Source organism: Schistocerca cancellata, chromosome 9 (assembly GCF_023864275.1).
Source record: "Schistocerca cancellata isolate TAMUIC-IGC-003103 chromosome 9, iqSchCanc2.1, whole genome shotgun sequence".
Lineage (NCBI taxonomy): Eukaryota > Metazoa > Arthropoda > Insecta > Orthoptera > Acrididae > Schistocerca > Schistocerca cancellata.
In genome coordinates this window covers 370,200,429-370,221,905 of record NC_064634.1, presented here as the reverse complement: position 1 = coordinate 370,221,905, position 21,477 = coordinate 370,200,429, and the positions used below count along the sequence as shown (strand labels likewise).

General features: G+C 46.0%; 1 protein-coding gene and 28 non-coding genes across 29 annotated transcripts in view; 10 read left to right on the top strand and 19 right to left on the bottom strand.

Annotated features, from left to right (window-relative positions):
* Positions 1 to 47: 47 nt before the first annotated feature.
* Trnad-guc (transfer RNA aspartic acid (anticodon GUC)) lies at positions 48 to 119 on the bottom strand. The gene has a single exon. It is a non-coding gene; the product is annotated as a tRNA-Asp (tRNA).
* A 107-nt stretch (positions 120 to 226) lies between these two features.
* On the bottom strand, positions 227 to 298 carry Trnad-guc (transfer RNA aspartic acid (anticodon GUC)). Its single transcript has one exon. It is a non-coding gene; the product is annotated as a tRNA-Asp (tRNA).
* A 106-nt stretch (positions 299 to 404) lies between these two features.
* Positions 405 to 496, bottom strand: Trnai-uau (transfer RNA isoleucine (anticodon UAU)). Its single transcript is given in 2 exon segments — positions 405 to 440; positions 459 to 496. It is a non-coding gene; the product is annotated as a tRNA-Ile (tRNA).
* Positions 497 to 873: 377 nt separating this feature from the next.
* On the top strand, positions 874 to 946 carry Trnar-acg (transfer RNA arginine (anticodon ACG)). The gene has a single exon. It is a non-coding gene; the product is annotated as a tRNA-Arg (tRNA).
* A 287-nt stretch (positions 947 to 1,233) lies between these two features.
* Positions 1,234 to 1,305, top strand: Trnam-cau (transfer RNA methionine (anticodon CAU)). Its single transcript has one exon. It is a non-coding gene; the product is annotated as a tRNA-Met (tRNA).
* Positions 1,306 to 1,541: 236 nt separating this feature from the next.
* Positions 1,542 to 1,613, bottom strand: Trnad-guc (transfer RNA aspartic acid (anticodon GUC)). Its single transcript has one exon. It is a non-coding gene; the product is annotated as a tRNA-Asp (tRNA).
* A 107-nt stretch (positions 1,614 to 1,720) lies between these two features.
* Trnad-guc (transfer RNA aspartic acid (anticodon GUC)) lies at positions 1,721 to 1,792 on the bottom strand. Its single transcript has one exon. It is a non-coding gene; the product is annotated as a tRNA-Asp (tRNA).
* Positions 1,793 to 1,898: 106 nt separating this feature from the next.
* Trnai-uau (transfer RNA isoleucine (anticodon UAU)) lies at positions 1,899 to 1,990 on the bottom strand. The gene is given in 2 exon segments: positions 1,899 to 1,934; positions 1,953 to 1,990. It is a non-coding gene; the product is annotated as a tRNA-Ile (tRNA).
* Positions 1,991 to 2,367: 377 nt separating this feature from the next.
* On the top strand, positions 2,368 to 2,440 carry Trnar-acg (transfer RNA arginine (anticodon ACG)). Its single transcript has one exon. It is a non-coding gene; the product is annotated as a tRNA-Arg (tRNA).
* A 595-nt stretch (positions 2,441 to 3,035) lies between these two features.
* Positions 3,036 to 3,107, bottom strand: Trnad-guc (transfer RNA aspartic acid (anticodon GUC)). Its single transcript has one exon. It is a non-coding gene; the product is annotated as a tRNA-Asp (tRNA).
* A 107-nt stretch (positions 3,108 to 3,214) lies between these two features.
* Positions 3,215 to 3,286, bottom strand: Trnad-guc (transfer RNA aspartic acid (anticodon GUC)). Its single transcript has one exon. It is a non-coding gene; the product is annotated as a tRNA-Asp (tRNA).
* Positions 3,287 to 3,392: 106 nt separating this feature from the next.
* Positions 3,393 to 3,484, bottom strand: Trnai-uau (transfer RNA isoleucine (anticodon UAU)). Its single transcript is given in 2 exon segments — positions 3,393 to 3,428; positions 3,447 to 3,484. It is a non-coding gene; the product is annotated as a tRNA-Ile (tRNA).
* A 377-nt stretch (positions 3,485 to 3,861) lies between these two features.
* Trnar-acg (transfer RNA arginine (anticodon ACG)) lies at positions 3,862 to 3,934 on the top strand. The gene has a single exon. It is a non-coding gene; the product is annotated as a tRNA-Arg (tRNA).
* A 287-nt stretch (positions 3,935 to 4,221) lies between these two features.
* On the top strand, positions 4,222 to 4,293 carry Trnam-cau (transfer RNA methionine (anticodon CAU)). The gene has a single exon. It is a non-coding gene; the product is annotated as a tRNA-Met (tRNA).
* Positions 4,294 to 4,529: 236 nt separating this feature from the next.
* Trnad-guc (transfer RNA aspartic acid (anticodon GUC)) lies at positions 4,530 to 4,601 on the bottom strand. Its single transcript has one exon. It is a non-coding gene; the product is annotated as a tRNA-Asp (tRNA).
* Positions 4,602 to 4,708: 107 nt separating this feature from the next.
* Positions 4,709 to 4,780, bottom strand: Trnad-guc (transfer RNA aspartic acid (anticodon GUC)). The gene has a single exon. It is a non-coding gene; the product is annotated as a tRNA-Asp (tRNA).
* A 106-nt stretch (positions 4,781 to 4,886) lies between these two features.
* Positions 4,887 to 4,978, bottom strand: Trnai-uau (transfer RNA isoleucine (anticodon UAU)). Its single transcript is given in 2 exon segments — positions 4,887 to 4,922; positions 4,941 to 4,978. It is a non-coding gene; the product is annotated as a tRNA-Ile (tRNA).
* Positions 4,979 to 5,355: 377 nt separating this feature from the next.
* Trnar-acg (transfer RNA arginine (anticodon ACG)) lies at positions 5,356 to 5,428 on the top strand. Its single transcript has one exon. It is a non-coding gene; the product is annotated as a tRNA-Arg (tRNA).
* Positions 5,429 to 6,023: 595 nt separating this feature from the next.
* On the bottom strand, positions 6,024 to 6,095 carry Trnad-guc (transfer RNA aspartic acid (anticodon GUC)). Its single transcript has one exon. It is a non-coding gene; the product is annotated as a tRNA-Asp (tRNA).
* Positions 6,096 to 6,202: 107 nt separating this feature from the next.
* On the bottom strand, positions 6,203 to 6,274 carry Trnad-guc (transfer RNA aspartic acid (anticodon GUC)). Its single transcript has one exon. It is a non-coding gene; the product is annotated as a tRNA-Asp (tRNA).
* A 106-nt stretch (positions 6,275 to 6,380) lies between these two features.
* Trnai-uau (transfer RNA isoleucine (anticodon UAU)) lies at positions 6,381 to 6,472 on the bottom strand. Its single transcript is given in 2 exon segments — positions 6,381 to 6,416; positions 6,435 to 6,472. It is a non-coding gene; the product is annotated as a tRNA-Ile (tRNA).
* Positions 6,473 to 6,849: 377 nt separating this feature from the next.
* Positions 6,850 to 6,922, top strand: Trnar-acg (transfer RNA arginine (anticodon ACG)). Its single transcript has one exon. It is a non-coding gene; the product is annotated as a tRNA-Arg (tRNA).
* Positions 6,923 to 7,209: 287 nt separating this feature from the next.
* On the top strand, positions 7,210 to 7,281 carry Trnam-cau (transfer RNA methionine (anticodon CAU)). Its single transcript has one exon. It is a non-coding gene; the product is annotated as a tRNA-Met (tRNA).
* A 236-nt stretch (positions 7,282 to 7,517) lies between these two features.
* Positions 7,518 to 7,589, bottom strand: Trnad-guc (transfer RNA aspartic acid (anticodon GUC)). Its single transcript has one exon. It is a non-coding gene; the product is annotated as a tRNA-Asp (tRNA).
* Positions 7,590 to 7,696: 107 nt separating this feature from the next.
* Positions 7,697 to 7,768, bottom strand: Trnad-guc (transfer RNA aspartic acid (anticodon GUC)). The gene has a single exon. It is a non-coding gene; the product is annotated as a tRNA-Asp (tRNA).
* A 106-nt stretch (positions 7,769 to 7,874) lies between these two features.
* Positions 7,875 to 7,966, bottom strand: Trnai-uau (transfer RNA isoleucine (anticodon UAU)). The gene is given in 2 exon segments: positions 7,875 to 7,910; positions 7,929 to 7,966. It is a non-coding gene; the product is annotated as a tRNA-Ile (tRNA).
* A 377-nt stretch (positions 7,967 to 8,343) lies between these two features.
* On the top strand, positions 8,344 to 8,416 carry Trnar-acg (transfer RNA arginine (anticodon ACG)). The gene has a single exon. It is a non-coding gene; the product is annotated as a tRNA-Arg (tRNA).
* A 287-nt stretch (positions 8,417 to 8,703) lies between these two features.
* Trnam-cau (transfer RNA methionine (anticodon CAU)) lies at positions 8,704 to 8,775 on the top strand. Its single transcript has one exon. It is a non-coding gene; the product is annotated as a tRNA-Met (tRNA).
* Positions 8,776 to 14,691: 5,916 nt separating this feature from the next.
* The window catches only part of LOC126101423 (fatty acyl-CoA reductase wat-like), a 193,944-nt gene continuing 187,158 nt past the window's right edge, over positions 14,692 to 21,477 (bottom strand). The window contains exon 9 of the mRNA XM_049912084.1: positions 14,692 to 15,195. Coding sequence (XP_049768041.1) covers positions 15,102 to 15,195 — 94 coding nt within the window. The 3' untranslated portion in view covers positions 14,692 to 15,101. The remainder of the gene's footprint in view (positions 15,196 to 21,477) is intronic.

Sequence of the window (21,477 nt, the reverse complement as noted above, 5' to 3'; positions counted from 1 at the left end):
CCCCATACGCGCAACTCTCGAACAGGTTTGTGAGATAAAAATCGCATCTCCCCGGCGGGGAATCGAACCCCGGTCTCCCGCGTGACAGGCGGGGATACTAACCACTATACTACCGAGGATGCGCTGTAGACAGCTGCCTGTGTGGGGGACACATGTTGGTAGTACCTGCAAACGTCCTACACTATGTTCGGCGAGTGATAGTGCAGCAATTAAAAATCGGATTTGTCTCCCCGGCGGGGAATCGAACCCCGGTCTCCCGCGTGACAGGCGGGGATACTAACCACTATACTACCGAGGAACACGCAGCTACCGTATCGAATGCACGATTATATTACTCAAATAGCTGATACATCTCGAACGTAGCCTCCTGTTGCTGTCAGAGACTGTTGTACGAAATAAAAGTATGCCCCACGTGAGGCTCGAACTCACAACCCCGGCATTGCTCACGGCTACTGCCTTATAAGTACCGTGCGCTAACCAATTGCGCCACTGGGGCTACGACTCACAGCTCTCAGTTAGTGGTATTCACTTTGCTGCAAACCAGTGGTGGCCACAGAAACATATGTTCGCCACCTGATGCCATACTGAGACTTTGGCACCTGACTACGAATGCTTCGTGCTATTCTTGTTTCATATGCTACGCTTACATGCACATCAACCGGCTCTCGTCGTCGAGAAAACGTGCGAAAAAGCGCGCCTCGCCTTCTGCTACCTGTCGAACAGCGAGAGCAGATGCGTGGCTAGCTCTAAGCTCTGCAGGCGCACTGCGGCCACGCAGCTGGACGAGAGGTACCTTCCTTGGGAGCTTGCTGAGCCGTGGAGAACACTTTTCTTAGCGAATTGCACTTGTCTCGTAGACAAAACGCTGCCGGTGGCCCTGTGGCGCAACGGATAACGCGTCTGACTACGGATCAGAAGATTCCAGGTTCGAATCCTGGCAGGGTCGGCATTTTGTTAGTTTCCGACGCGTAGCTGGGCAGTGGATTTCGTATGTCGCCGCATCGTGGAGTGCTTTGTTACTCCTGTGCTTCTCGCAGCTGTATGTCGAGGCGATCGTGGTAAATATCGCTGCCTGCTAGCGTCAGCGTAGCGTCAGTCGAGAAAAGTCGAGACAAGTCAAGCTGAGAGCTGTAGGAGATGTTACGCAATCACGTGTAGGAGTGTGAAAGCGACGCAGACAACACTGCCCAGGTGTCAGACGTGATGTGACGAAGAGCCAGTACTCTCGCAGACAGCAGAGTGGCGCAGTGGAAGCGTGCTGGGCCCATAACCCAGAGGTCCGTGGATCGAAACCACGCTCTGCTAAAATTATTTCTTTTGCAGACTGTGTCGAGCTCGATTATTACGCCCAGAGCGTCGGCTGGGTGCTTTGATTCAGCCTCAGCAGCAAACCCTGAAGTGTGAAGAATGCAAGAACCACTTGCTAAGATGTAGCATTTTTTTAGATTTTGCACCAACTACACTCATTGATCGCAAACGTTATGCTCTTCCGATCCCCATACGCGCAACTCTCGAACAGGTTTGTGAGATAAAAATCGCATCTCCCCGGCGGGGAATCGAACCCCGGTCTCCCGCGTGACAGGCGGGGATACTAACCACTATACTACCGAGGATGCGCTGTAGACAGCTGCCTGTGTGGGGGACACATGTTGGTAGTACCTGCAAACGTCCTACACTATGTTCGGCGAGTGATAGTGCAGCAATTAAAAATCGGATTTGTCTCCCCGGCGGGGAATCGAACCCCGGTCTCCCGCGTGACAGGCGGGGATACTAACCACTATACTACCGAGGAACACGCAGCTACCGTATCGAATGCACGATTATATTACTCAAATAGCTGATACATCTCGAACGTAGCCTCCTGTTGCTGTCAGAGACTGTTGTACGAAATAAAAGTATGCCCCACGTGAGGCTCGAACTCACAACCCCGGCATTGCTCACGGCTACTGCCTTATAAGTACCGTGCGCTAACCAATTGCGCCACTGGGGCTACGACTCACAGCTCTCAGTTAGTGGTATTCACTTTGCTGCAAACCAGTGGTGGCCACAGAAACATATGTTCGCCACCTGATGCCATACTGAGACTTTGGCACCTGACTACGAATGCTTCGTGCTATTCTTGTTTCATATGCTACGCTTACATGCACATCAACCGGCTCTCGTCGTCGAGAAAACGTGCGAAAAAGCGCGCCTCGCCTTCTGCTACCTGTCGAACAGCGAGAGCAGATGCGTGGCTAGCTCTAAGCTCTGCAGGCGCACTGCGGCCACGCAGCTGGACGAGAGGTACCTTCCTTGGGAGCTTGCTGAGCCGTGGAGAACACTTTTCTTAGCGAATTGCACTTGTCTCGTAGACAAAACGCTGCCGGTGGCCCTGTGGCGCAACGGATAACGCGTCTGACTACGGATCAGAAGATTCCAGGTTCGAATCCTGGCAGGGTCGGCATTTTGTTAGTTTCCGACGCGTAGCTGGGCAGTGGATTTCGTATGTCGCCGCATCGTGGAGTGCTTTGTTACTCCTGTGCTTCTCGCAGCTGTATGTCGAGGCGATCGTGGTAAATATCGCTGCCTGCTAGCGTCAGCGTAGCGTCAGTCGAGCAAAGTCGAGACAAGTCAAGCTGAGAGCTGTAGGAGATGTTACGCAATCACGTGTAGGAGTGTGAAAGCGACGCAGACAACACTGCCCAGGTGTCAGACGTGATGTGACGAAGAGCCAGTACTCTCGCAGACAGCAGAGTGGCGCAGTGGAAGCGTGCTGGGCCCATAACCCAGAGGTCCGTGGGTCGAAACCACGCTCTGCTAAAATTATTTCTTTTGCAGACTGTGTCGAGCTCGATTATTACGCCCAGAGCGTCGGCTGGGTGCTTTGATTCAGCCTCAGCAGCAAACCCTGAAGTGTGAAGAATGCAAGAACCACTTGCTAAGATGTAGCATTTTTTTAGATTTTGCACCAACTACACTCATTGATCGCAAACGTTATGCTCTTCCGATCCCCATACGCGCAACTCTCGAACAGGTTTGTGAGATAAAAATCGCATCTCCCCGGCGGGGAATCGAACCCCGGTCTCCCGCGTGACAGGCGGGGATACTAACCACTATACTACCGAGGATGCGCTGTAGACAGCTGCCTGTGTGGGGGACACATGTTGGTAGTACCTGCAAACGTCCTACACTATGTTCGGCGAGTGATAGTGCAGCAATTAAAAATCGGATTTGTCTCCCCGGCGGGGAATCGAACCCCGGTCTCCCGCGTGACAGGCGGGGATACTAACCACTATACTACCGAGGAACACGCAGCTACCGTATCGAATGCACGATTATATTACTCAAATAGCTGATACATCTCGAACGTAGCCTCCTGTTGCTGTCAGAGACTGTTGTACGAAATAAAAGTATGCCCCACGTGAGGCTCGAACTCACAACCCCGGCATTGCTCACGGCTACTGCCTTATAAGTACCGTGCGCTAACCAATTGCGCCACTGGGGCTACGACTCACAGCTCTCAGTTAGTGGTATTCACTTTGCTGCAAACCAGTGGTGGCCACAGAAACATATGTTCGCCACCTGATGCCATACTGAGACTTTGGCACCTGACTACGAATGCTTCGTGCTATTCTTGTTTCATATGCTACGCTTACATGCACATCAACCGGCTCTCGTCGTCGAGAAAACGTGCGAAAAAGCGCGCCTCGCCTTCTGCTACCTGTCGAACAGCGAGAGCAGATGCGTGGCTAGCTCTAAGCTCTGCAGGCGCACTGCGGCCACGCAGCTGGACGAGAGGTACCTTCCTTGGGAGCTTGCTGAGCCGTGGAGAACACTTTTCTTAGCGAATTGCACTTGTCTCGTAGACAAAACGCTGCCGGTGGCCCTGTGGCGCAACGGATAACGCGTCTGACTACGGATCAGAAGATTCCAGGTTCGAATCCTGGCAGGGTCGGCATTTTGTTAGTTTCCGACGCGTAGCTGGGCAGTGGATTTCGTATGTCGCCGCATCGTGGAGTGCTTTGTTACTCCTGTGCTTCTCGCAGCTGTATGTCGAGGCGATCGTGGTAAATATCGCTGCCTGCTAGCGTCAGCGTAGCGTCAGTCGAGCAAAGTCGAGACAAGTCAAGCTGAGAGCTGTAGGAGATGTTACGCAATCACGTGTAGGAGTGTGAAAGCGACGCAGACAACACTGCCCAGGTGTCAGACGTGATGTGACGAAGAGCCAGTACTCTCGCAGACAGCAGAGTGGCGCAGTGGAAGCGTGCTGGGCCCATAACCCAGAGGTCCGTGGATCGAAACCACGCTCTGCTAAAATTATTTCTTTTGCAGACTGTGTCGAGCTCGATTATTACGCCCAGAGCGTCGGCTGGGTGCTTTGATTCAGCCTCAGCAGCAAACCCTGAAGTGTGAAGAATGCAAGAACCACTTGCTAAGATGTAGCATTTTTTTAGATTTTGCACCAACTACACTCATTGATCGCAAACGTTATGCTCTTCCGATCCCCATACGCGCAACTCTCGAACAGGTTTGTGAGATAAAAATCGCATCTCCCCGGCGGGGAATCGAACCCCGGTCTCCCGCGTGACAGGCGGGGATACTAACCACTATACTACCGAGGATGCGCTGTAGACAGCTGCCTGTGTGGGGGACACATGTTGGTAGTACCTGCAAACGTCCTACACTATGTTCGGCGAGTGATAGTGCAGCAATTAAAAATCGGATTTGTCTCCCCGGCGGGGAATCGAACCCCGGTCTCCCGCGTGACAGGCGGGGATACTAACCACTATACTACCGAGGAACACGCAGCTACCGTATCGAATGCACGATTATATTACTCAAATAGCTGATACATCTCGAACGTAGCCTCCTGTTGCTGTCAGAGACTGTTGTACGAAATAAAAGTATGCCCCACGTGAGGCTCGAACTCACAACCCCGGCATTGCTCACGGCTACTGCCTTATAAGTACCGTGCGCTAACCAATTGCGCCACTGGGGCTACGACTCACAGCTCTCAGTTAGTGGTATTCACTTTGCTGCAAACCAGTGGTGGCCACAGAAACATATGTTCGCCACCTGATGCCATACTGAGACTTTGGCACCTGACTACGAATGCTTCGTGCTATTCTTGTTTCATATGCTACGCTTACATGCACATCAACCGGCTCTCGTCGTCGAGAAAACGTGCGAAAAAGCGCGCCTCGCCTTCTGCTACCTGTCGAACAGCGAGAGCAGATGCGTGGCTAGCTCTAAGCTCTGCAGGCGCACTGCGGCCACGCAGCTGGACGAGAGGTACCTTCCTTGGGAGCTTGCTGAGCCGTGGAGAACACTTTTCTTAGCGAATTGCACTTGTCTCGTAGACAAAACGCTGCCGGTGGCCCTGTGGCGCAACGGATAACGCGTCTGACTACGGATCAGAAGATTCCAGGTTCGAATCCTGGCAGGGTCGGCATTTTGTTAGTTTCCGACGCGTAGCTGGGCAGTGGATTTCGTATGTCGCCGCATCGTGGAGTGCTTTGTTACTCCTGTGCTTCTCGCAGCTGTATGTCGAGGCGATCGTGGTAAATATCGCTGCCTGCTAGCGTCAGCGTAGCGTCAGTCGAGCAAAGTCGAGACAAGTCAAGCTGAGAGCTGTAGGAGATGTTACGCAATCACGTGTAGGAGTGTGAAAGCGACGCAGACAACACTGCCCAGGTGTCAGACGTGATGTGACGAAGAGCCAGTACTCTCGCAGACAGCAGAGTGGCGCAGTGGAAGCGTGCTGGGCCCATAACCCAGAGGTCCGTGGGTCGAAACCACGCTCTGCTAAAATTATTTCTTTTGCAGACTGTGTCGAGCTCGATTATTACGCCCAGAGCGTCGGCTGGGTGCTTTGATTCAGCCTCAGCAGCAAACCCTGAAGTGTGAAGAATGCAAGAACCACTTGCTAAGATGTAGCATTTTTTTAGATTTTGCACCAACTACACTCATTGATCGCAAACGTTATGCTCTTCCGATCCCCATACGCGCAACTCTCGAACAGGTTTGTGAGATAAAAATCGCATCTCCCCGGCGGGGAATCGAACCCCGGTCTCCCGCGTGACAGGCGGGGATACTAACCACTATACTACCGAGGATGCGCTGTAGACAGCTGCCTGTGTGGGGGACACATGTTGGTAGTACCTGCAAACGTCCTACACTATGTTCGGCGAGTGATAGTGCAGCAATTAAAAATCGGATTTGTCTCCCCGGCGGGGAATCGAACCCCGGTCTCCCGCGTGACAGGCGGGGATACTAACCACTATACTACCGAGGAACACGCAGCTACCGTATCGAATGCACGATTATATTACTCAAATAGCTGATACATCTCGAACGTAGCCTCCTGTTGCTGTCAGAGACTGTTGTACGAAATAAAAGTATGCCCCACGTGAGGCTCGAACTCACAACCCCGGCATTGCTCACGGCTACTGCCTTATAAGTACCGTGCGCTAACCAATTGCGCCACTGGGGCTACGACTCACAGCTCTCAGTTAGTGGTATTCACTTTGCTGCAAACCAGTGGTGGCCACAGAAACATATGTTCGCCACCTGATGCCATACTGAGACTTTGGCACCTGACTACGAATGCTTCGTGCTATTCTTGTTTCATATGCTACGCTTACATGCACATCAACCGGCTCTCGTCGTCGAGAAAACGTGCGAAAAAGCGCGCCTCGCCTTCTGCTACCTGTCGAACAGCGAGAGCAGATGCGTGGCTAGCTCTAAGCTCTGCAGGCGCACTGCGGCCACGCAGCTGGACGAGAGGTACCTTCCTTGGGAGCTTGCTGAGCCGTGGAGAACACTTTTCTTAGCGAATTGCACTTGTCTCGTAGACAAAACGCTGCCGGTGGCCCTGTGGCGCAACGGATAACGCGTCTGACTACGGATCAGAAGATTCCAGGTTCGAATCCTGGCAGGGTCGGCATTTTGTTAGTTTCCGACGCGTAGCTGGGCAGTGGATTTCGTATGTCGCCGCATCGTGGAGTGCTTTGTTACTCCTGTGCTTCTCGCAGCTGTATGTCGAGGCGATCGTGGTAAATATCGCTGCCTGCTAGCGTCAGCGTAGCGTCAGTCGAGCAAAGTCGAGACAAGTCAAGCTGAGAGCTGTAGGAGATGTTACGCAATCACGTGTAGGAGTGTGAAAGCGACGCAGACAACACTGCCCAGGTGTCAGACGTGATGTGACGAAGAGCCAGTACTCTCGCAGACAGCAGAGTGGCGCAGTGGAAGCGTGCTGGGCCCATAACCCAGAGGTCCGTGGATCGAAACCACGCTCTGCTAAAATTATTTCTTTTGCAGACTGTGTCGAGCTCGATTATTACGCCCAGAGCGTCGGCTGGGTGCTTTGATTCAGCCTCAGCAGCAAACCCTGAAGTGTGAAGAATGCAAGAACCACTTGCTAAGATGTAGCATTTTTTTAGATTTTGCACCAACTACACTCATTGATCGCAAACGTTATGCTCTTCCGATCCCCATACGCGCAACTCTCGAACAGGTTTGTGAGATAAAAATCGCATCTCCCCGGCGGGGAATCGAACCCCGGTCTCCCGCGTGACAGGCGGGGATACTAACCACTATACTACCGAGGATGCGCTGTAGACAGCTGCCTGTGTGGGGGACACATGTTGGTAGTACCTGCAAACGTCCTACACTATGTTCGGCGAGTGATAGTGCAGCAATTAAAAATCGGATTTGTCTCCCCGGCGGGGAATCGAACCCCGGTCTCCCGCGTGACAGGCGGGGATACTAACCACTATACTACCGAGGAAGACGCAGCTACCGTATCGAATGCACGATTATATTACTCAAATAGCTGATACATCTCGAACGTAGCCTCCTGTTGCTGTCAGAGACTGTTGTACGAAATAAAAGTATGCCCCACGTGAGGCTCGAACTCACAACCCCGGCATTGCTCACGGCTACTGCCTTATAAGTACCGTGCGCTAACCAATTGCGCCACTGGGGCTACGACTCACAGCTCTCAGTTAGTGGTATTCACTTTGCTGCAAACCAGTGGTGGCCACAGAAACATATGTTCGCCACCTGATGCCATACTGAGACTTTGGCACCTGACTACGAATGCTTCGTGCTATTCTTGTTTCATATGCTACGCTTACATGCACATCAACCGGCTCTCGTCGTCGAGAAAACGTGCGAAAAAGCGCGCCTCGCCTTCTGCTACCTGTCGAACAGCGAGAGCAGATGCGTGGCTAGCTCTAAGCTCTGCAGGCGCACTGCGGCCACGCAGCTGGACGAGAGGTACCTTCCTTGGGAGCTTGCTGAGCCGTGGAGAACACTTTTCTTAGCGAATTGCACTTGTCTCGTAGACAAAACGCTGCCGGTGGCCCTGTGGCGCAACGGATAACGCGTCTGACTACGGATCAGAAGATTCCAGGTTCGAATCCTGGCAGGGTCGGCATTTTGTTAGTTTCCGACGCGTAGCTGGGCAGTGGATTTCGTATGTCGCCGCATCGTGGAGTGCTTTGTTACTCCTGTGCTTCTCGCAGCTGTATGTCGAGGCGATCGTGGTAAATATCGCTGCCTGCTAGCGTCAGCGTAGCGTCAGTCGAGCAAAGTCGAGACAAGTCAAGCTGAGAGCTGTAGGAGATGTTACGCAATCACGTGTAGGAGTGTGAAAGCGACGCAGACAACACTGCCCAGGTGTCAGACGTGATGTGACGAAGAGCCAGTACTCTCGCAGACAGCAGAGTGGCGCAGTGGAAGCGTGCTGGGCCCATAACCCAGAGGTCCGTGGATCGAAACCACGCTCTGCTAAAATTATTTCTTTTGCTGGCTGTGTCGAGCCTGCCGCTCAGAATCTACACGAAAAGGCCTAGAGAGGTGGCTTGAAATGCCCGAATGAAATCACCCATTTCTCCGGGGGTTTGCATTTACACAGATTCCGCTGTCGAAATCGACAGTGTGCAGTACGACGAGCTCCACGTATATTTTCTTAGAATTCTTTGACGCTGGTGACACTTTCGGATGACTGAATCTTTCTCTGAGAACTTTTTGCTGTACTGCATCCACATTGTACTTTATCGCTCCCCTTTGGAGTTCAGTGCCGCTGTAGTTTTAGCTGTTAGGAACAGGTTGGAAGCTATAATGACAGTTAAAAACTATTCGACGAAAGGCGAATGTAATGCGAACCAGTAAAGGATACTTATGCTTTTTCAATAGTCCTGTCTTCCGACCTCCTATTGGTGGGATCACGCGGGAGTGTAACATGTGTGCGAATAAAACAGCAAAGGGCCCCTCTAATGTCACAACACCTTCGGAGACACCCACGGAACTTTCCTGAGCATCTGTCAAAAATTTCGACTCTAAATAAGCCTGGCTGCTTGAGGATTGGGTGCCCCTTCGTCACCCATGTGTTCAGTTAGCCTGCCATCAGGCGATGTTATATGGCGTAGCACACTCACTCATCAATATAATTTTGGTAATAGCTTTCATCTACCCACTCGCTACCAGCGCTACTTACTTTTAATTTTACAGAATATTGTGTCCACGTCTGACTACTATAAATCTTTTTCTTCACTAATTATCTTACAACAAACGATAAGTATTGATAAATAATTATAGCACCAATAAACAAGTTGCATAAACCACAAATATCTTCCTCCGATAGTAGTTCAATCTGATATCAATGCTAAAACTTGTTCTCTGTCTTGCAGCTCAGCTCAGGGAACAGTTCTGAGGGAAGCACTGTGTTGGCAAATTTACGGAGTATAATTTTCCTCAGAGCTAGCTAGAGTCATGTCGACAATACGACTGAGTTAATTGGCCATAACAGCAAAAACTAACTTTTTTGTTGTTGTTGAACGTAACGAATTTAGTAAGTTATGACTGTTCTCACTGAGGCCAAATGTTATGACATATGGTTTCCTTTCCACTCCATAGCTTAACCTCTCCATTTGCGTTTTGTGCTCATAGTTCCAGTCGGCTGACATACTGTGGCCACTTGGCAGAGTAAATTTTGCTCAGATGGGTTCGATGTGTCTTGTGAAAATATGCAATCCATCGAAAAGTCACAGGATGTAGCAATATATTATTAGTCACAGTTACATCGGTATTTCTCCACTGCAGGATTTCCTGACACTTTTTATGATAGTTGCTGATCATCTAGCATCAATGAGAGTCACTGTAAAAAGAAAGCGATGTGAAAACTTTTGCGATCTTTATTCCAAATTTTAGCCGGTGGGTATCCTGGAAAGTCATTTACTCTGGTTAAAGACAATCGTTCTTAATGATAAAAATTTCCCGGGTTATCTACATCTACGTGATTACTCTGCTATTCACAATAAAGTGATTGGCAGGTGGTTCAATGAACCACCTTCAAGCTGTCTGTCTACCGTTCCACTCTCGAACCGCACGCGGGAACAACGAGCCCTTAAATTTTTCTGTGCGAGCCCTGATTTCTCTTATTTAATTTTTCCGTATGTAGATGGTTGCCAAGAGAATGTTTTCGCAATCGAAGGAGAAAACTGGTGATTCAAATTTCATGAGAAGATCCCGTCGCAACGAAAAACGCCTTTGTTTTAATGATTGCCACTCAATTCACGTATCGTGTCTGTGACACTATCTCCCCTATTTCGCGATAATACGAAACGAACTGCCCTTCTTTGTACTTTTTCGATGTCATCCGTCAGTCTCACCTGATGCGGATCCCACGCCGCACAGCAATACTCCAGAATAGGGTGGACAAGCGTGGTGTAAGCAGTCTCTTTAGTAGACCTGCTGAACCTTCTAAGTGTTCTGCCAATGAATCGCAGTCTTTGGTTTGCTCTACCCACAATATTATCCATGTGATCGTTCAAATGTAGGTTATTTGTAATTGTAATCCCTAAGTGTTTAGTTGAATTTACAGCCTTCAGATTAGTGTGATTTATCGCGTAATCGAAATTTAGCTGATTTCTTTTAATAATCATGTGAGTAAATCCACACTTTTCTTTATTCAGGGTTAATTGCCACTTTTCGCACTATACAGATGTCTTATCTAATTCATTTTGCAAGTCGTTTTGATCATTGATGACTTTACAAGACGGTAAATGACAGCATCATCTGCAAAAAATCTAAGACGGCTACTCAGATTGTTTCCTATGTCGTTAATGTAGATTTACTACTGTTTTACTCGATGACTTTCCGTCTATTACTACGAACTGTGATCTTTCTGAAAGGAAATCACGAATCCAGTAGCACAACTGAGGCGATACTCCGTAGGTACGCAGTTTGGTTAGAAGACGCTTGTGAGGAACGGTGTCGAAAGCCTTCTGGAAAACTAAAAATATGGAATCATTTTGACATCCCCTGTCGATAGCACTTATTACTTCATGAGTGTAAAGAACTAGTTGTGTTTCAAAAGAACGATATTTTCTGAATCCGTGCTGACTATGTGTTAATAAATCGTTTTATAATAGGTGCTTCATAATGTTCGAATACAGTATATGTTCCAAAACCCTACCGCAAATCGACGTTAGTGATATAGGCCTGTAATTCAGCGCATTGTCTTTTAGGATATTGGTGTGACTTGAGCAATTTTTCAGTCTTTAGGTACGGATGTTTCTGTGAGCGAGTGGTTGTATAGAATTGCTAAATATGGAGCTATTTTATCAGCATACTCTGAGATGAACCTGATTGGTCTACAATCTGGACGGAGGCCTTGCCTTTATTAAGTGATTTAAGCTGCTTTGTTCTTCATGACGAAGAGTTCCCGGGTTATCAGCCGAATCAACGCGCCGTTCTGCAGTAATGTTTCGGCAAGTTTCCTACTCGTCGTCAGGCGAAGATCTTGTGATCTTCAGGAGAAGATCTTGTCGAAACGTTGCCGCAGAACTAGGCCGGTAACCCGAGAAAACATCGTCGTAGAGATTTCCATATACAACCTTTCTTGATCGTTCTATCATATTAAATTTCCATACATACGTTCAGAAGCCTGAATTCAGTCTACATCGTTCACTAGAGGAAGTGTTGGTGAGAAAGAAAGATTCCCAGGCGAATTTCATTGATGAGACTTTCTCTGGTTATTTGCCGATTCGTAGCATCCCCTTTCTCACACTCGATATACTCGTGTGCATACTTCTTTGCATGAATGTAGTGGGTCAGAATTTCGTTAACTGCTGCTTCAGAACGGCTAAGAATCGAATAATATTTCATCAGAGGATGCTAAAGTTCAACAATAGATGCAGGAAAGTAAGTATGCGTCATACAGCCTCTTTGGCAGATCGGGTGACACGAAATCTGTTAGAGTGAACATTTCTCGTCCCTCGTAGTCAGCACACGCGACGAAAGCAGAGCAGTGGTACGAAAGTAAATAAAAGCAACGAAAACTACCCTTTCTCGATGTCGCTTGTATTTGTAGACGGAACATGACCTGCATATATTAATACCATGTTTCATGAAAATACTACAACAGCTGGAAAGGGTTCAAATGAATCGACAAGTGCGTGGAGATAAGGGGTGGAACGAAGGACTAAACGTAGCGAAGGACAAAACCATATAGAAAATATGTAAAACACTTTAATCTCTGTCAAGGATTATCAGTGTCGATGAACAAGAAGAAGACTTGCTGAAGGAAAGAAGATACCATCAATCAGAAATCAGAACCAGTGACGTATATTTTCTTTGAACTAGCAATAAACTTCCTTAAACAATATGTTTAGGGCGTGTCTTTTTGGAAAGCATGTGTAAAGTGAAAAACTAGAAAATATAAATCTAAAATATTATAGAGAACTGCCCTAGAGAAAACCGCTGACAAGCAGGGAGATTAGGTATAAGAGGAAGAGGTATTAAAGGGAGTGTATGCGGGGAACAAATGGGCTAAAAACTCTAGCAAGTAGGAGTAACCAGTCCATGCGAGATGTGGATTTGAAATTAACTTGAGAATGACGGGAGTAACAGATGGGGATATTGCAGCAGGCCAAGACTTTTATCACAGTTTGCGAAAATTTAAGGTAACATAAAAAATAATGACAAGGTTGACCACTAAAACTGAAGAGTACTTGTAACATAAAACTGAAGAGCATCAAGAACGTTTCCGAAAAGGCGCGCAGATTTTAACAGAAATTGGAGGAAAATGTAAAAACCTTTGATAAGTTTAAAGAAGATGAAACGAAATAAAAACGAAGTGTAAGGGATCATGATCATCTAATTGAAAAATTTAGATGTGCAGCAGACAGTTATTGTAACTTCGCCGCGCGGGATTAGCCGAGCGGTCTCAGGTGCTGCAGTCATGGACTGTGCGGCTGGTCCCGGCGGAGGTTCGAGTCCTCCCTCGGGCATGGGTGTGTGTGTTTGTCCTTAGGATAATTTAAGTTAAGTAGTGTGTAAGCTTAGGGATTGATGACCTTAGCAGTTAAGTCCCATAAGATTTCACACGCATTTGAACATTTTTTTGCACTAATTTTTTTAACGCAGTTACTGAAAGCTTAAGAGAAGACGTAAGGTAGAAACAACATTTCTTTCTTGTATTTAACCACCGTATTAAATGTACTCATAATTTTATAGCTGTTTTTAATCTGTTTAAGAACATTTGTTATAAATTTGTTTTATCTGTACGCGTATGTGCCTAAAGGTATAGATATCAATGAAGGTATATTACCATAAAATACGAATCTTTGAGAAGTCACTGTAATTTCTACATTTTGTAGCGAGAACCACCAACGCAATCTTCGGTGACTTAAATATCATCTCTCAGCTGCCTGAATTAAATTAACATTATTACCGAATATCATCAAATATAATTACCATACATATTTTAATATGTGTGTCACATGTTTAAAACATTATTGTGCGACCACTACATTTCGTAACATCACTTCTCATTTTCTTTCCGTATGTACTGTGTATCCTATCTCCGTACAACGATAGACTCATGACAAACTCATTTGAAAAAAACTTTCTAACATTTAAACTTGTATTAGATATTAACAAATTTCTTTTATTGCCGTTGTCAGTTAACATTTCATTACTTCTTTCATCGCTATTTATTTGATAGACGAAGTAGCAAAATTCATATACCACTTTTGGTTACTGTTTTCATAATTTAGTTCTCTCAGAATCATTCAATTTAATTCGGCTACATTCCATTACTCCTCGTTTACTATTATCCATGTTCACCTTATAATATCTTTTCAAGACACTGTCCATTCCATTCATTTGACTCCTATCCCATTTGTCGTCTATTGCTAATTACAATATCGTTCAAAAGCCTTAAAATTCACCTTCTCTAGGAATTTCAATTCCTTTGTATTATTCCTTCATGGTTTCCTTTATTGCGTGCTTTTTAGATAGATTATATAACGTAAAGGATAGACTACAACCCTATCTCACTCCCTTCTGAGTTTCCGCCCCTATAACAAGTCTCTCGACCTGTACAAATGCAGCAAATGTTGTAGATGATCTCCTTTCTGTATTTTACCGCTGATAACTTCACAGTTTCGAAGCGTGTATTCCAGTCAACAACAAAAGTTGGGAAAATATCACTTGGTTGGCTTCTCAGTCCTGTCGCCAAATATGATCTCGACACTGATTTCGCAAGTATTTTTTCCAGATTTCGCATCGAGAAACATTAACCTATTCTATACATTAACTGAAGAATAGGAAAAAGGAAGGTGACGAATATACGAAAGGAAATTTTAATGCAGAATTATTTTTAAAATTTCCAGGTTTGGGTCATAAACGTCTGTGCATTTATTCACTTGACACTCTTCACAAGAAAAGACGTATAAGGTCTTATATCGCATCAAACGGACTGATTAATGTAACTACGTAGAAAACATTTGAAACGGTCTAGCGGACATAACAATAAACAATAAGCAATTAAAGTTAGGGTTTATGGTGACTTAATAGTGATAGAAGTAATCTTAATAATATAACTACAAGAATAAATATAAGAATACAAATAAAGCTTTTATGTAGCTACGGTAATTTACAATTAGAATGAAGAACTGCAACAATTAAAAAAATGCTTTACACCAAATCACGTAAATATATGAACTGATAGTGGAAAGCGACAGTGCTGAGATGATGCACGGGCTCTGCAGAAACGGCACGCTTGCAGGATCTCACTGGGTTGCTGGTGCAGCCGGATAGCCGCGTTGGAGTCACAGTCCTATGTGGGCGGCGAGAATCCGCCAGAGGACGAGCAGGAGCACCGCGCTCCCTATGGCGAGCAGTGTGTAGTGCAAAACGAGTAAGCTGAAACAGTCAAACATAATCACATGTAAATCATATTAACAGAGTCGAACAGTTCAGTCTGTGTTGTCGATATTGCTTTCAAATCGCTGCGTAACTTCTGGAGCGTCACTGAATTTTGTAGTTAAAGAAGGTGGGAGATGCGTATAGAGCCTGTCAGTGATACTCCCTTATCAATTTTTCTGGTAAGCTCGTGGCGGTGCCTTGACTTAGAGGTCTCTGGGACGCTGCGAGGCTGCGCGCGCTGTTCCTTGCAGTTATCACCCTGATTTAAGGGGAGATAATGGGGAGCTCCTGTCTTCTGTATTGCATAGTAAATGAGTCGTGTTGAAGGCGAGTGAAGTTGATGGCCCTCGTGTGAGTTGAACTGCTCATTCATTTACGTTTTTTTTTTATTCGAATTTCTAGGGGAGGACCAGCTGTAACTTCAGAGTACTTTGGAGAATTTGAATGCACCTGTAACCATTGCATCGTCTTGTTGGTATTTCGCCATAAACTGCTCTTGCCACTTGCTTAAATGTGCGCCGTTCAGCCAAAGGGGCCTGCAGCAACTAATAATATAAGGCAGATTTGATTTGGGTAGTTCATGGATGGTATACATGCTAAACTGTTTTCTTGTTTTAAATGATGTGTGATTGTTTTTAAGTTACTACAACATGTGTGGTAAGGTTTTCTCTCTCTTAGTGCTCTAAAACTTATACTCTCCTTATTCTACCTATGTAAAAGTAGTGGGACAACCGGTTACCACCAGCGTTGAGCTTAATGGCCAACTCTTGGAGTAAATTTCTGAGCGAGGCCCTGACACACTTCGTTGGCCTAAAATATGGGTTGTAATCCAACCTGCATAATGGTGAGACCGTTTGTACTAAGTTTAAAACCATGGAACGGTACAGTGTTTTTTTCTAAGTACTGCTATCTGTAAAACAGATTTGGATATTACATTGGTTAATTTTGCCTTTGTTCTCTTTTGATGCTAAACTGTCTTATTATTTGTGCCTTTTGAAATAACTTTTTATTAAATCGTGTAATTTGATTGAGTTTTTTAAAGGTTTTGACGCTAAAGCATATTCATCAGTTTAAATAATTTTGATGTTAAATTATAAGCTACAATACATAGGGCTAAAAAATTGGTCTTGAATTGATGCTGAAATCAGTGGCGCTTTGAAGATTGATTTGGGTGTTACCCTATCAGATCTTTTATTCACACCTTTTTAATATTCATAGACAGTCTGATAATAATACGCATTTGCTAAAGTGAAGAATTAAATGTCCGCAGTGTGCCAGCATGTATCTTTCGTAAATTGTTGGTGGTAAATGAAAGTGTGAAATTTTGCTTAAGAGTGGGCCGGCTGACTTTATGTAGCTCTTGTTTTGCTTCTTTTCAGGCGGTCATGGGAGCAAAAAGTATTCTGAGCATAACTCATCTAAAAAAGGATTGCCTGTTATACAAGATCTGTAATGAACTGTTGGAGATTTGATGAGTTACGTCAGCGGTGGCAGGCAGCATTAAGTCGTCTCGTAAACAACAGCATGGGGACCTTTGAGGAGATAAGTAACACATGCTCCACGTGCTGCGGATTGCGCACTGAAGTGTAGGAGAGTGTGGCCACGTTAGTTGAAGCCTCCTCATCTCACATCCAGACTTTTCGCTTACAATTACTCCTGGAATAAGTCACTAATCGGATTCCTTGTGTGTATCTGGTTGAAACCGATCCCAAGTTTTGCCAGACCTTCAGGCATTGCAAGAGGAAGTATTGTTCTTGGATTGACGAATTTCTTTTCATAATTAGCTAGCAGGGAATGAAGTAATTAGAACTGACATCAGCAAAAATTAAATACAAACGAGGAGCTGAGTAAGAGCATAGCTGTGAGAAAAGAATTCAGTAAGTTGCCAAAATTGCTGATGGTGATTATTCAGAATGTTTGGAAGTTATCTTCTCAAAATACTACCCAAATTTTACTGTAAGTAACTATTACGATGCAGAAGGAGACTGATGTGTTGCAAATTCCCCGTCGCATCATTTTCCATTAAATGTCTGCCGATTAAGTAGGCTAAGGGTTGCAATTATGCACAGCAGTGGCTCGTTATTTTAGAAAATTTTAGCCCCAGTAGACGAAAGGAACTCACTGACCAGCATTTTTTCTGATTGCAAGCAGTGAATGAAATACTAGGGGAGTATGGTGAGAGTGTAAACAGCCAACGACGGAACTCTCCTAAGATTCTTGCGAAGACGAGGCAATGCTTAATGTTTTAGAAAGGATACAACCGGAGGGCTGGTTGAGTGTTTTATCAACTGCTAACCAGTACACATTTGCTGATTGTGACAAAATGGTTGTCCATCACTGCAGCGTCTCTATTTGACAGTGTCTGGATGTTTAAATGCTACGTTCCATCGAACATGCATGCCTGTCCGAAGGAACGGACACGGCTGAAGATCAACAGCTGTATTAAATAAAACTGCGAATATCGTACCACAACATATATAATCTTTTTACAAGGGAAAACGGAAACACCTCAATGTTTATTTTGCACAGTTAGTTCCTTCTGGGAAGAAAACAACATCAACACAATACACAATGATGAAAAGCAAAAGAAAGGACTGTCCTCCCAACGCAACATACGTCACTGCCGCATACCCAGGGCTGCATACAAGGGTATTTTTCTTTTACAGGGAAAAGGGAACCACATCAATGTTATTTTGCACAATTGGTTCCTTGTGGTAAGAAAACATCAATAACACATTGCACAATGATGATAAATAGAAAAAGATCACCCCCATTGCGTAACTAGCAAAAAGGTCGCACACCTGTGGCTGTATGCGAGTGGCTACAAGTGGATCCTCTTGTCTTGCAGACAACGTCTGGCCATGTCGTCGAAGACAAATGCCGTATGTTCCTGCCGCTGTTCGTGTGCCAAGTATTCAGCACTCGTTATGAAGTTATCTTTTCATGCCTGGCACGCCTCAGCTACGGGAAGGGTCCAAGAAAACACTGCCCAAAATATTGGCATATTGTCGGTAGCACGAGTGGTGTTGAGGACGAGTGAAATGCTCCAGTCGAAAAGCCAAAAACCGAGAATACCCTTTTCACCACTGTGGAACAAATTATATATCTACAATATTTTGATCCATGTCACAGTATTAGTCTCAGTATGTGAGGAAAACCTCTCGTCCAGTGGGGCAGCCAGTTTTCTTTTCGAGTGTCACTCCTCTGCAGAAGATCCACGTTCCATGCAACGTGTGTCTGTGATAGGCAGGCGACAGTGTTGACACAGTGTGTAGTCGGCCTCGTTAACGGCATGGAGGTAGTCGATCACCAGGCACCAGGTCGTCCGGGCGATTGAGTCGAGAATGTGGTGGTGTACCGGACAAGCTGCCATAGTTAGACGTTATTCCATCACGTTCCAGTTATGTCCTCTCATCGTCAAGCAGTAAACATCACACGCCTCGGGGCCCTGGTACACGAGATACTGGAGTGGATATAGTGTATGTAACTGAATTCAACGCAAAAAGTCTCGACGCCAGAAAGCAATGATGATATATATACAACACTGCAAGGGGAGGTAGTCAGGAAGAGGGAATTAGCTCGTCGACACGTTAATCTGTGCCGACGTCTGGTCCACAACTTCAACACCATATTGACATTATAAGGCCCCCGCTCGTACTTGGATGCTGATGAGACGTAGGTTGCCATCGCTGATTGTTGGGGTGAGTGTATCGTATCGAACTGTTAGTATCAGAATCACGCTCATGAAATAGCCAAAGACCGACATCAACCTGTGATCCATCATCTTCGGCATCGATAAAATTGTTATCAAGTGGGGTACTCCCGACGCCCTCGGACGCTTGTGCGTGTGGCATGAAGAAGCTGGGTGTATGTTAGCAACGCCTTCTCCATGACGTCGCGTGCGAAGACAGTCCCCAGATGTTTAAGTGTATCTTGTAGTTGAACTGGGTCTCACTCCCTTCCTGGGGGACACTGCCTACTATCCTTGGATTCCGTTAAATTCATACAGATGCCCACATCACCTTCTTACCAGCCAGTCCATTCCAATGTCCCTTTAACTTCGTCACACGATCACGTAAAGTTAGCAGATCGTCCATGTACACTCGGCGGATGAAGGCATGACTTCTCAACACAAATCCCGTCAGCCAGCGTCGCAGTCGATGTAACACCGGCTCGAGGGCATGGCGTACAGAATCATCGGTAACGCACCCCCGTGTTGTATCGATTGGGCGATGGCAGATGGGCATGCCACGCGACCATTGATCATCACATGCGATGTAGCACCTTGGAGCAGATGCTTCGTAATGCACATAAAGACTAGTAGAAAGGCCATCTGCTGCAGTACCCCCTCGAGGTAGTCGTGACTCAATCCATTGAAGCAATGGTCGAAATCCACCTACATCAAAGCTCTGTTCAGGCGACAAGCCTCTGCCAGAGTGATGACCTCTATAATCTCCAAGCACCATCTGTGTATTACTGTTACGACCCAGGCTCCTTTGGTCCACAGAAATAATTCGGAGTGGGACACACTGAATAAGAGAATAGTGAGAGGTTGATAATGGTTAACGCCCCTGACATACTATGGCTTGGGGATCGGGATAAGAAGGCCTTAGACGTAATCAGATGGTAGGTGGATGCTGGGAGTCATCAGTTCCTGTGTGTCGTTAGCCAGCGAGGAGCAATAAGATCTTTAAATGGGGTGGTAGAACTCTAGTTGCCCGGATGATTTGTTGGATGATCCTCTGAGAAGAGTATCTTCAGTGTCGTTGATCGTGATTGGATCTATCAGAGGTGCCACTTCTTCCCCATTGAGAATCTCAGTCAATGGATGGAGAATGTCACCGACTGAGGTGGCACAGGGGTTAGCACAATGGACTCGCATTCGGGAGGACGACCGTTGAAACCCTCATCCGGCCATCCTGATTTAGGTTCCGCGATGGTTCCTTTGAAAGGCACAGCCGACGTCCTTCCCATCCTTCCATAATCCGAATGGGATCGATGACTTCACTGTTGGTCACCTCCCAAATTATCCAACCAACCAAGAGAACGTTGTCCGTCGATGAAGTGTCATCATCCTTTGCTTCATATAACCGCCGGCAGTGTTCCACAAAGGCATTTGCAATATCCTTCTAGGCCGCAGGCGTCGGCCACCCAGCATTTCGAAGGCGTACTTGGATGGTCAAAGCAGTTAATACGGCCACCCGCGACAAGGTATCCGGGTTCAAGTGCTGGTCCAGCACAAATTCTCATTTGTTTCCAGTAAATTCTTTATTTTTGCGGCAACATACTCGCAGTTTGGGAATGCATCTCAAGAAAATGGTTGTCGGCGTTGACCATATTCAATTCAGGACTGAAAAGCGGGATTTTGGGGGCAGAGCAAAATGCGGAGATTGTTTAGGCGTGCTTGTTTTCACTATAGCATGGTGTGTCATTTGTTAAAGGTTGCGAGGAGTCACAGGATCGGCATCCGAGATGTTGGAGCCGCCGAACGGTGGCAAGGAACAGTAGGTGCATTGCATCACTAAACGGCTGTCGTAATGTATACTATTTTGACAAAGTGCATCTCCTTTCTTTTTGCGTTGTCCTCTGTTCGGAACCGGTCTATAATTCGTTCGATTCTGATAGTAATGTTTCTTTAATTGATCACCGCTGGCATTGTAAGTATCGTCGGCTTGTGAATTCTCCTATGTTGCAGGCCGATCTTGAAAACTGTATCTCTGTTTCAGATGATCCTTTAAATATAGTAAACGTAATTTAAGCTAAGGATTCGTGACTTAATGTGGCTTTCAAAGTTTATTGTCCTCAAAGGGCTTACTACCAAAATACAGTTGGGCTGTGCGTGTGTGTTTTTTCTATGTGTGCTACTCACTGTGTGTCGGATTATACGGAAAAAGGCCTTTTCTTTAATTAGCAGAACGAAAACAGACATAGAATCTGAAGTTGTGTTAAGGTTGCTGGTGCATATAGTGTCTGGGCAGGTGATACTAAATTTACTGTCAGTCGCTTAGGCGAAATGGAGGTTGCGCAGCTTTTACAGTCGCTAGATGAGTTTCCTGATGTTTCAGTTGACACGTTTGTGCAAAAATGAGCAACTATCTAATGACAATTTGCATCCCTCTTGGTAAACCATTATAGTCACGAACATGTAACTGAATATTTCAATTTTACTGCCGACTTCACTGTCAAGTAACACTTTTTGTAAGAAAACTTTTATATTTTTCACTGGTAACCATAGACGTTTATATAGGCACAACATGTTTCCATTGTTAAATTCTGCTT